Genomic DNA, 12215 nt, shown 5'->3' with positions numbered 1-12215 from the left:
TTCCCATCACATCTACAAAAAATTGAAACCTCTTTTCCTAGTTTTCAAAGACTCTGATGATCTGGCATCTTTTTTTCTCTCCAATTTAATCTTCCTCACGCACTTTGATCACCTCAAGTGCTGTGCTCTATAGCACATCCGATTTATTTCTATTCCTTAAGCAAGTGAATTCCTGCCTCGGGGACTCTGCAATTTCTGCTCTCTCTGCCTGGTGTACTCTTCCTCAGGATTTCCATATAGCTTTCCCTTTAATTTCTATTTATTCAATTTATCTCAAAAGTATCCTTCTCTGAAATTCCTCCCCTGAGCATTGTTTCTAAAGTAGCACTTCCTTTCCATGCTCTCAGCTTTATTTTCTTCTTAGCACAGGTCACTACCTGGCCTTCACCTGGCCACTAGCTGGCCTTCACATTGACCTGTTTATGTGTTATCTGTTTATGTGTTTACTTTTTGTCTCCTCCACTAGAACACATGTGCCTTGTGAACAAAGGCATTATCTCTGTTGTTTTCTGCTATATCTCACGGCCTAGGACGGTGCATGACACAGAGTGAAAACTCAACAAATATGTGGAATGAGTGAAAGAGTGAATGAATGGATTAGCTCTTCAGTCTACTCCTATCCCAGTCATACTTCTGAAATTGTCAAACTCACCAATCAGCTGCAGGGTGTTTCCTCTGTCATCTTTCTTTCTTCTTTTTTCTTTCTTTCTTTTTTTTTTTTTTTTGAGACAGAGTCTTGCTCTGTCACCCAGGCCAGAGTGCAATGGTGCCATCTTGGCTCACTGCAACCTCCGCCTGCTGGGTTCCAGTGATTCTCCTGCCTCAGCCTCACAAGTAGCTGGGACTGTGGGCATGCGCCACCATGCCTGGCTAATTTTTATATTTTTAGTAGAGACGGGATTTTGCCATATTGGCCAGGCTGGTCTCCAACTCCTGACCTCAGGTGATCTGCTCACCTTGGCCTCCCAAAGTATCTGTCATCTTTCTTGTTATGTGAATTATTTATGGTGTGGGCTATGAGGTTAAAATAGAGACCCCAAAATACAGCGATTGTAGAGAGAATTTACTTTATTTTTTTCACAAGGGAGTCCAAATGGCAGTAGGCAATCCACAGCAGACAGATGGCTCGCTTCTTAAGAGCATTCAGTTCCTAGGTTCCTTTCACCAGTTTCTCTGATATTCCTTGGAGTACTGTCCTCATGTGCATGACGGAAGCTGAGCCCCTTCCATGTCCACATTCCAGCCTATGGAAAACCAGGAAAAGAGAAAGGGGGCATGCACACCCAATACTGTAAGGCCAAGTATAGCACATTGCATAAGCTTCTTTTTCTCACACTCCGCTGACTTGAGCTCAGCCTCATGGCCACATCTAGCTGCAAAAGAGACTGGGGAATGTGGTCTCCATGTAAGTGGCTTTGTGTCCAGCTAGAGCTCAGTGGTTTCTATTACTAAAAGAAAAATGGAGAAAATGGGTACAGAGAACAAGCAGGAGTCTCTGCCACATCTTACGAGCATTTGTTACAGAGGATCATTCTCTCCTTCATAGAATACTTTTGTTCTTTTGGCTTCAGTGACACCACCACACTCTCCTGGTTTTCCTCTGGCCCCTCTGCCTACTCACTCAATCTCTTTTGCTGGGTGAACTTACTCTGTTTGAACTCTGCATGTTGGACTTCCTGAAGGCTTCGTCCTGTGCCATCTTTTATTCCTTCCATCTACATGCTTCTCTAGGTAATTTTATATAATTATGTGATTTTATATACCACATTGATAGAAATAATTTCTGAATTTATGTCTTTAGCCATGACCTTTCCCTGGAGCTCCAAATTCATACATCCAGTCGCATAATTAACATAGCTGATCATAACTCTTGGTTGCTTGGGCTACCCATGCCCCTCTCCCAAGCCTGCTCCTGCTTCAGTTTTCTGCATTTCAAGAAACAGAGAAATAGTTTCAGCATCATTCCAGGTGCTCAGACAAAAACCTTAGGTATCATTCTTAGCTTAGTTCTTCTCTCACTTCCTCTCATCCAGTTCATTGACAAGTTTATACCCTAAACCTCCAAAGAAACATATCCTGAGTTTGTTAACTTTTTTCTGTCTTCCCCATTACCAGCCTGAGCCCAGCCAGCCTCACCATTTTACTGGATGACTCATCTTCCTGCTGCCACTTTCACTGCCAAGAAGCCAACCTTACACAGCGCCCTAAGTGATGAATTAAAAACATAAATCGGTTCATGTTGATCATTGAACCCTTTCCCATCTCACCTTGAATAAAACTCAAATTCTCTACCCTGGTCTACAAAGCCCTACAGGGACTGGCACCATCCACCTCTCCAGCCTCATCTCATGTCACCTGCTTTCTCAATGACCCACTCCCATCACAGTGGCACATACCAAGTCTATTTCCATTTTAGGGAAGATATGAGGCAGAAAGACCTTAAATGGATGTTTTCTCTGCATGAAATGCTTGTACCCCAGATCTTCCCCAGGAAGCTCCTTCTCATCCTTTAGGTCACACTGCAAAGGTCAACTCCTTAGAGAAGTTGTCTCTGTCCACGCAGTCTGCGGTAGACTCGCCCTTTCAACCCACAACTCTTAGTCGCATCACCCTGTCTTATTCTCTCAATAACAGGTAACACTACCTAGCAAAATATATGTGTTTATTCGCTGTCCGTATCCCCTCACAGTGGATGTGAATTTCATGGGAACAGGGCTTGTCTTGGGCCCTACTGCAATCCAGGGCCAGGCACACGTTGGGCCCTCAGTAAGGATCTGCTGAATGAATGTCTGAATACAGCTCCAATTCTGGAACCTCTTTAGCATCCCAGGAGTATTCTAAAGAACATGACAGCGTGAAGAAAAATTCTATATTTCCAACGTCTTTTAAAGACTTTTTCCAAACTGCCTTAGTACCATAAAATCTGCTTTTCTCTTCTATATAAGGACACAAAATTATATTCTCCTTTAGTAAATGCACTCAGGCATATTCAGGAGAGACCACAGCTTGTAGTGCTCAGGTTCTTAATCTAAGTCCATGGACCGTCTAGGGGTCCATGGATATGCTGAAATTATATGCAGAAGATACATTCATTTCTCTGGGAAGTAGGGTCATAAGTTTGTTGGATACTCACAGGGGGTCAGTGGCCCAAATAAAATCCACTTTATTGTGGAAAAAGTATTAGAGACCAGGCACGGTACCTCATATCTGTAATCTCGACACTTTGGGAGGCTGAGGTGGGTGGATCACTGAGGTCAGGAATTTGAGACCAGTCTGGCCAACATGGCAAAACCCTGTCTCAACTAAAAATACAAAAAAACAAAAACAAACAAACAAAAATTGCCGGGCAAGGTGGCAGGTGCCTGTAATCCCAGCTACTAAGGAAGCTGAGGCAGGAGAATCACTTGAACCCAGGAGATGGAGGTTGCAGTGAGCCAAGATCACGCCACTGCACTCCAGCCTGAGTGACAAAGTGAGACTCCATCTCAAAAAAAAAAAAAAGGTTTAGAGACGGACTTGCAAGATCTGTATTTGAGTTCTGGTGATGTCAGTCACAAATAATGCAAATTTGTGCAGATTATGTAATTTATTTAGATTCTAGTTTTCTTATCTTTAAAAATAATCAGACTTACATGTATTCTGACTTACACGTACCCACACTTAAATGATATTTAATCCCATCACAGGATGCTATGTGCTTTACTGTATCTCCCAGGTAATGACAATGAGGCTCAGAGTCTACTCACGCTACTTGCCCCAAATCACATTTGTCCCCATATAAGTTCTGGATCAAGACCCACGCTTCTCCCATGCTTCAAATTGCCTGCTCTGTTATTTATTTTTTTATTTAGACACAGTCTCACTCTGTCACCCAGGCTGGACTGCAGTGGTGCGATCTTGGTTCACTGCAACCTTCACCTCCTGGGTTCAAGCTATTCTTCTGCCTCAGCCTCCCAAGTAGCTGGGATTACAGGTGCCTGCCATCACGCCCAGCTAATTTTTGTATTTTTAGTAGACACAGGATTTCACCATGTTGGCCAGGCTGATCTCAAACTCCTGACCTCAGGTGATCCACCCACCTCCACCTCCCCACAGTGCTGGGATTCCAGGCATGAGCCACCATGAGCAGCCTGCTCTTTACATAAGAGTTTGCAGTACCATAATTCCGCAGTCCAATTTCTCTGGGTGGAATAACGTCTTGGACCACTTCACAGCAAGTACCATAGAGAAAAGCAGCTAGCTGGTGATGTAGTTTCCCAGCCAGGTAAGCACACTCCTGAACCACAGCAGAGCCCTGTGAACCCAGGAGTATGGGCTTTATAATCCATTCTTGACAGAAGAGAAAACGAAAGCACAAAGAGATTAAGTAATTGACTCTAGGTCAGAAGGTTAGTAATTTTCAGGGCTTAAAGATTATGCTTCACGATGTAGTATTTTCTTAAATTTTCTACTAAGATGACCTTGAGAATCTCTACTAAGATTCTTCACTAGAGAGCTGACTCTTATCTTCATAGTTTAGTATTTGGCTGTTCTTCAAAAAATTATTTTAAAGTACTTTGCAAAGCTTGAGTAATATTTTTTTCTAAGAGGACAGGAAGATACGTAATGTGCCCATTGAACAAGGACTAATGACATTGTTAGGAAGGAAGGAAAAAGGATATCACTTCTACATCGATTTCAGTTTTTATGCATTAACACCAGACAATGACCTCTAAAATGAGAAGAGCGCTAGCTTAACACTGTAAATTGACAAGGATCTTGGAAATGAGGAATTAAGGTCAGAGATTTGACTGTATAGATTCTACTCATGGCAGGGTAAGAGGCAACCGAGAATAACATGAAAGCAACTGGTAAGTATTTGACTTCTTTTTTTTTCCTTTCCCTCTGCTTACACCAATGGTCTATTATACTTCATAAAAAAGAGAGACAGTACTGAGACTGTTTCCAAGAGAGCCTTTAGGTGGCTAACAGTGTCACACTGGCCAGTCTCAGGGACCAGCTGTGCAGTTCACTTTTGATTTGAAATACAGTTGTTGTTAAGCATAAGTTAAAAGCTGAGTTCTCAAAAGTTGTGTCATTGCATGGGAGTTTAAATATAAGCAATAGCTTATTGGCTACTAAGTGCAGTTTTTGTAGTCTTCCCATCCAAATATGCCTCTAGATCATATACTCTGGTCAGATATGCTTTTGAGAGACTGTTCAGGCAAAGGCAAGTCTACCTTCCCAGATGGTTTTCAGTGCATTTCTGCCCCACAAACCAGAGCAACTCTCCAGTTTCTTTCTTTCTGTCTTTCTTTTCCAAGGTCAAAGCTCAGACAGCTTGGTTCTCCAAGAGACTGATGGCCCCAATCCCTGAAATGAACAGCAGTCCTAAAGAGCAACAGCCTCTCTGCCAAGGGGAATGGCAACACCAGGCAAAGCCAATGGACTCACATCTCTTTTATGATTCCATGAGGCGTTCATAATCACAGGGAGTAGCTGCATTGCTAATTAGGGGTCACAGAGGTGGTGAGGGCCTCATTCATTCATTCACTCTTTCTTTCAGTGAATACATCTTCAACTGGAAACAATTCTTTTGATGATTATCTGAATGTTCTCCCAGCATGAAGGCCTGCTTTCCATGACCTCTACGTCTCATCTGCACTTGGCCAACCACGGAATCAATGAGATTTGACCCACCAAACATCAGACCCTTCCTATAAAAAACTAATCTTTTTATTCGACAAATATTTCTTGAGTGATCACTACCTGTGAGCACTATGCTAGGTGTTGGGGATAAAACAACAAACAAATGAGACAAAATCATGGCCTTCAAGATGCTTATTTTCTAGAGGGCAGAAATACACAACACATACAAAATACTAACATTTCAGATTATGGTATATTCCATGGAGAAGGCTAAAGAGGTCAAGAGAATAAGGAATGTAGGTGCATACGTGCATTACATACAGAGTAGTCCCAGAAGACTCCTTTGATAAGGCAACATTGAGCAAAACTGGAAGGAAGTCAAAAGTCAAGTCATGCAGAGGTGTGGGAAAAGAACTTTCTAGGCAGAGGGAACCGTGGATGCAAAGGTCCTAAAAGAGGAGCAAGTTTGTCTTGTCTGACAAATGATGATACGCATGGGTGAGCAGGAAAAGTGATAAGAGATGAGGTCAGAGAAACAATGGAGCCAGAATGAGTAGGACCTTAGAGGCTACTCTAGGATGCTGCCTTTTACTCTGAGTGCATTGGAAGCCACTGGTAAGTTTTGAGCACCAATGGCTATTTAGGCTGCTCTGAGGAGAATGGAATATGGAGTGAAAGGCTGGGAGCAGGCAGACCAGTCAGGAGGAACAACAGAAATTGCTGATTGCCACATAGTAGCCATCTGCCCTTTCTTTCTTTAGCAACAGAACCCTGATTCTTGCCAGGTGCAGTCGCTCACGCCTGTAATCCCAGCACTTTGGGAGGCTGAGGTGGGCAGATCACGAGGTCAGGAGATCAAGACCATCCTGGCTAACATCGTGAAACCCCGTCTCTACTAAAAAATACAAAAAATTAGCCAGGCGCGGTGGTGGGCGCCTGTAGTCCCAGCTACTTGGGAGGCTGAGGCAGGAGAATGGCGTGAACTCAGGAGGCGGAGCTTGCAGTGAGCGGAGATTGTGCCACTGCACTCCAGCCTGGGTGACAGAGCAAGATTCCATCTTAAAAAAAAAAAAAAAGAACCCTCATTCTTATTTGGCAGCAATGCAACCAGCTAAAGTCTAGATTTCCTAGTACTCCGTCCCCTGTCCCTTACAATTAGACAGAGTCCTGTGATTAATTTCTGGCCAATGACCTATAAGAAAGTAGATCCATAGCACACTTAGGAGCACCACTTAAAAACAGCCTACTCAATTGGGAGGAGTTCTTTGCTCTTTTGCTTCCTTCTGCTGCCAACCTGGAACACAGACATAATGGCTGGAACCCTAGCGGCCATCTGCAACCATAAGGAGCCCTTTCTGTTTTGTTTTGTTTTTCTCCCCTTCTGCATTCTTATCATTTATTTGTTGTAAGAACACTCAAAATCTATTCTCTTAGCACTTTTCATACAATGTTATTAACTGTAGTCCTTATAGAACTCTTGAATTTATTCCTGCTGCCTAGCTGAAATTTTGTATCCTTTGACCAACATCTCCTCAATCCCTATCCTTCCCTCCTTAAACCCTGTTAACTATAATTCTACTCTCTGCTTCAATGAGATGGACTTTTTTAGATTTCACCTATAAGAGAGATCATGTAGTATTTGTCTTTCTGGGTCTGGCTTATTTCCTTTAACATAATATCCTCCAGATTAACCTATGTTATTGCAAATGACAGGATTTCCTTCTTGAGGCTGGATAGTATTATGCATTCATCCATTGATGGACACTTCAGTTGATTCCATATCTTGGCTATTGTGCACAATGCTGCAATGAACATATCAAAGAGGTATGAATATTTCATACCTTTTTGAAATGCTGATTACATTGCATAAGATGGCCTTTAAAATGGAAGCCACGTGCTGAGGATGGTGGAACAGAACGCTCAGGTGGGTCCCTGAGGATAGCATAGAAATACCACACCTAATCTGGACTGCCTATTTCTGGACTCGTTTCATATGAGAGAGAAATGGCCCGGGCACGGTGGCTCATGCCTGCAATCCCAGCACTTTAGGAGGCCGAGGTGGGTGGATTATTTGAGGTCAGGAGTTCGAGACCAGCCTGGCCAACTTGATGAAACCCCGTCTCTACTAAAAATACAAAAATTAGTCGGACTTGGTAGTACACGCTTGTAATCCCAGCTACTTGGGAGGCTGAGGCATGAGAATTGCTTGAACCCAGGAGAAGGTGGTTGCGGTGAGCTGAGATCACACCGCTGCACTCCAGCCTGGGCAACAAAGGGAGACTCTGTCTCAAAAAGAAAAAAAAAGACAGAGAGAGAGAGAAATAAAGTTCTTTTCTGTTTAGGCCACTGGTTTTTAAATTTGGGTTTTTTTCCAGCTATATGTAGCTATGAATATAAGTATAATATTCGATGAATATAAGTAGCCTTTGCAACAATCCAGGTGAGAGAAGATATTGGTCTGGTCCCGGTGGGGTGGCAAAGGAGGTCAGATTTTTTCTTTTTGAAAGGTAATGCCTATAGGATTTGCAGATGGTTTAGATACAAGAATAAATGAACTATTAATAGAAAATCTGACTTCCAGTTTGGGGCCCAAGTGACTTGAGAGTGTAATGATTTACAGAAATACAGAAGGCTATGGAGGGGACAGGCTTGGGTGTGGGACTGCGGTTGGTGGGAACGGCAGTCTAGGGCACATGTGGCAGCATGGCCTTGATAGAAGCAGGAACACAATGAAACAGGAAGGGAGGCCAAGAGCACGGGGCATAGATTGGTAGGAAATGAGTGAGCTCTCATCCTACTGCTTCTATTTTCTCAACAAAGTCTGATCCAGGTCATCCCCTGAGACTGAAGGGAAGAAAGCAGAGGGTGGAGATGGGAGGTTTGAAGACAGAGACACTATAAAATAGTCCTTTTAGTGAGTGGGATTGCTGGGCAGCCATGGGTGTGCATCCATCTGAAATTTGTGCTCTCTAATATAAAGAAAAGCCACTTACCAGCGCTGTGTGTTTTTCTGCAATCCAGTCCAGTTGCATGATTGGGTTTAACTGAGCCTGGGTTTCACCAGACAAGCACTGTAGGACATAAGATGAGAGAAACAGGGAGAATGAAGGGGTGTTTGCAAGAAGGATCAGAATGATGGATCAGTAATTAAAACTGGATAAAGAAAGAAGTAAACACATGAGATGGATGAACACACAGTTGACAGTTCTTGAAAAGACCGAAAAACAGGGTGGGTTCCAGAGAAGCCAAACAGAGAAGGATAGAAAGTTGTGAAGGGGGAAAAGGAGATTTTGGAGGAGATGCAATTAGTCATTATTGAGGACAAAGGTCAAATGAGTCACTGGAGAGAGAAGGAATTGAGAAGCTAAAGATATTGAATGGAGGTCAAGGTGCTGAATAAAGTATATTCCATTATAAGACTACTAATAAAATTCGTTCACAACTTCCTCTAATTAGATTTGTTATCTGCTTTGAATAAAGATACCATTCATTAGTCTAAGTACTTTAAATTTAATTTTTTTTCCTGAAGGGATATTTATGGGACTTCAAAGAACAAAGTTTTACCCAAACAACTAAGTTTTTGTTGGGTGAAAATACAAAGCATTTTTTTCCATGTGAAACTTCTTTGTATCTTGATATCTTTTCTTTTTCTTCTGTGAGTTATTTTAGGCGGCGAGTCTATTAACGCAATCTTTTAAAGATTGACCTGTTTATTCTCCCTAAAACAGTTCATGTCGTAGCTTGTTTCTTCTAAGCTGGACTTTGCCCCCTTGTACTTTCCTCACAACTTTTTCATTGTTTTTTAAAATAACATTTATTCTCATATTTACTTATTTTTCTCAGATGTTTGTTTCCTTTCTTCCTGCTCCATCTCCCTGTTCCTCAGATTCCTTTCCTTAGGAGAAAAAATTGGGATATTTCCCACAGCACGCTGTGAGAAAACTCTCTGGACTTCCTGGGGGTGGGACTTGTGAACACAGAGGGTCTTGCACACTATTTTATATCCAGCGAGTGTTCAGATTACAGGGCCAGGCCTCAGATACAGGTCCAGTTGTGGAAGGTGGTCCCTGAAACATTATGAACACTGCTTTGCTCCTTCCGTCTCCTAGTCCCTCTTCTTAAGCTCAAACGTTATTAATCAGGAGTCTGTTCTGGGCTACTCATTGCACTGATTAAAGTAATTCACATTAACGAGCAATGACTGATCTACTCAATTCTCTTAGGGGAAGTCACATTTCTAAAATGTGCATAGTAATCCATATAAAACCCTGATTCTAGAGATAAATGTGAAACAAATGATTAACACTCTATTCAGGGTTTTCAGAGACAGAACAAAAGATTTTCTCTTGTCTTGGGGCCCCAAAACAGCCTTCTCATCCCTTAGAAAGTGGGCTAGGACAATGTAAAACTGGGCAGAATATTGTGTGTGTGTGTGTGTGTGTGTGTGTGTACATGTGTCTCTCTGTGTGTGCAGCACCTCTCACCTCATCTACACATCTCTCTAGCTCATGATATATGTTTCAAATCATGAACCAGAGATATTCATATGTGAACGCGGTTAAGACATATTCTTAAAGTTCTCAGTCTAGGATAATATTTTGTAATTTTCCATATAAAATTCTTCAGATGCCCAACTTGTTGAAGGTTTTCAGAAGCCTAGTCTTAGAATTACAGAGGTTCGTGGCTCCTGGTTCCTCCTTAAATCCAATTGTTCATTACTGGAATATACAAATGAGTAGGGAGCCAGAGATGATAGGCACCAGAAACTGAGGTTTCCATTTCTCAACGTGGCCTGAACTAAATGAATTAAATCTCATCCTCCTATGGGAAGTGGAGGAAAAGAGCTCTGGCTGGGAAGTACTGCTGTGCTGTGGTTAGTATAGTGGGTCTGAGGGTCAAATAGATTTGAGTGCAACTCCCAACTCAACTCCCACTACTAGCTTTGGGACCTCGGGTGAGTCACACAGGCCTCAGGTGCTACAGCTTCTATAAATAGTGATATAGTATTCTTACATAAAGTGTGGCTGATGAGAGCAGCCCTTCCGTGGGTCAACCACCCCATCAGAGGATCTGTGCCTACGATAGAGCCTTTTCTGCCTCGGGAGGTTCTTTCAGGTCCAGAAGCTTCCCCATGGAGGGAAGAGAGGCAGCAATGAAATCGGCGTATAGGGGGACTGGGCTCTTTCCCCTTCATGTCTACCAGGGCAATGACCTCCTAGAGTCCGCTATGCACCCCCCACTTGCCTCTCTGGTCACTGAGAGGTGAAGTAGTTGTAGGACCAGGAAAAGCAAGAAGAAAGCGTCCTCTTCTGCTCCCCTTCCCGGGAGTCTGGGCGCTGAGCCTGGCCCTCTGGGGCGTGTTTGAACATAACTCGCACCGCTTACTCTTTTCCCATCTCAGCAGTCTTGAGCCTGTATCCTAGTACCTTTTGCCGGCCTTGTGTAAGCAGCTTGCACGGGATATATAAGGAGAATCAAGTTTCTGAACTTCAAAAAATGTAAAGTCAGTCGTGCTTCTTCCTGCCGGTGACTGTTTACGAGAGGGAAGTCACCGGGGCCCCGAAGAGGTCGCTGGTGGCGCAGAAACCGCGGCCAGATTGTAAAGAACAGGGGAAGGAAAAAAAAAAAAAAAAAAAAACCCAGAAAGTTTCTTCCTTGTTGCGAATAATCGCCGCCCCCCCACCTCCGCCCCCAGCAGAAGCAGTAACGTGACACCCGAGCGAAATCCCGAGACCCGAGCGGAGAGGGAGGGGAAAGGGAGGAGAGAGCCGCGGAGCGCCGGAGGGAGAAAGGGGAGGAGAAGGAGGAAAACCCTTGTCAAGGAGGTGGAGCGAGGGGATGGTGTCCGCCTCCTGTTCCTCCCTGCCGTTTTTTAGAGAAGCCTGAACCGGGACAAAACACGCTGAGACCTACAGACACAAAGCCGGGGGGTCCACGCTGGCGCTGGAGGCGAGCCCCGGCGGCCGCAAGCGAGCCCGAGGCGCTGCAGGGCGCGGGGCGTGGGGACGCTAGCGGGCGCGGGACGGGCGCGGCGCCCCGGCACGGGCAGCGCCCCGAACCGGGGCCGGACACCTCGGCTGCTCGGGCCGCGGCGGCGGGGACCATGCCGAGGAAAGTCTCCTGAGCCCGGCAACTTCGGCCCCTCCCCGCCCCCACCCGCTGCCCTCCGCGCGGCCCTCCCCATGTGCAGCCGGCCAGCCGGGCTCTCCTTCTCGCGGCGGATGGGTGACCTTTTCCTGGCACGAGCAGGCTGTGCGAGGCGGCGGAGCAGGCGATGAAGAAGAAGCAGCAGCATCCCGGCGGCGGCGCGGATCCCTGGCCCCATGGGGCCCCTTTGGGGGGCGCCCCTCCCGGCCTGGGCAGCTGGAAGCGCCGGCTGCCCCTGCTGCCTTTCCTGCGCTTCTCCCTCCGGGACTACGGCTTCTGCATGGCCACCCTGCTGGTCTTCTGCCTGGGCTCCCTCCTCTATCAGCTCAGCGGGGGACCCCCTCGCTTCCTGCTCGACCTGCGGCAGTATTTGGGTAAGGAAGCTGGCCAGGCTCTAGGGCGGCGCCTACTGCGCAAAGTTGTGCGGCGGGGAGAGGGGC

General features: G+C 45.0%; 1 protein-coding gene and 1 long non-coding RNA gene across 2 annotated transcripts in view; one reads left to right on the top strand and one right to left on the bottom strand.

The window, feature by feature from the left end:
- Nucleotides 1-1053: 1053 nt before the first annotated feature.
- On the bottom strand, nucleotides 1054-11970 carry LOC110743146. The gene is made up of 4 exons (XR_002521720.2): nucleotides 11859-11970; nucleotides 11055-11199; nucleotides 8622-8699; nucleotides 1054-2204 (listed from the first exon to the last, which is right to left on the bottom strand). It is a non-coding gene; the product is annotated as an uncharacterized LOC110743146 (long non-coding RNA).
- UST (uronyl 2-sulfotransferase) overlaps nucleotides 11503-12215 on the top strand; it is a 322585-nt gene continuing 321872 nt past the window's right edge. The window contains exon 1 of the mRNA XM_021937743.2: nucleotides 11503-12149. Coding sequence (XP_021793435.2) covers nucleotides 11903-12149 — 247 coding nt within the window. The 5' untranslated portion in view covers nucleotides 11503-11902. The remainder of the gene's footprint in view (nucleotides 12150-12215) is intronic.

The sequence above is a fragment of the Papio anubis genome, chromosome 6, assembly GCF_008728515.1.
Source record: "Papio anubis isolate 15944 chromosome 6, Panubis1.0, whole genome shotgun sequence".
Classification (NCBI taxonomy): domain Eukaryota; kingdom Metazoa; phylum Chordata; class Mammalia; order Primates; family Cercopithecidae; genus Papio; species Papio anubis.
This window is presented reverse-complemented; position numbering and strand designations above follow the sequence as displayed.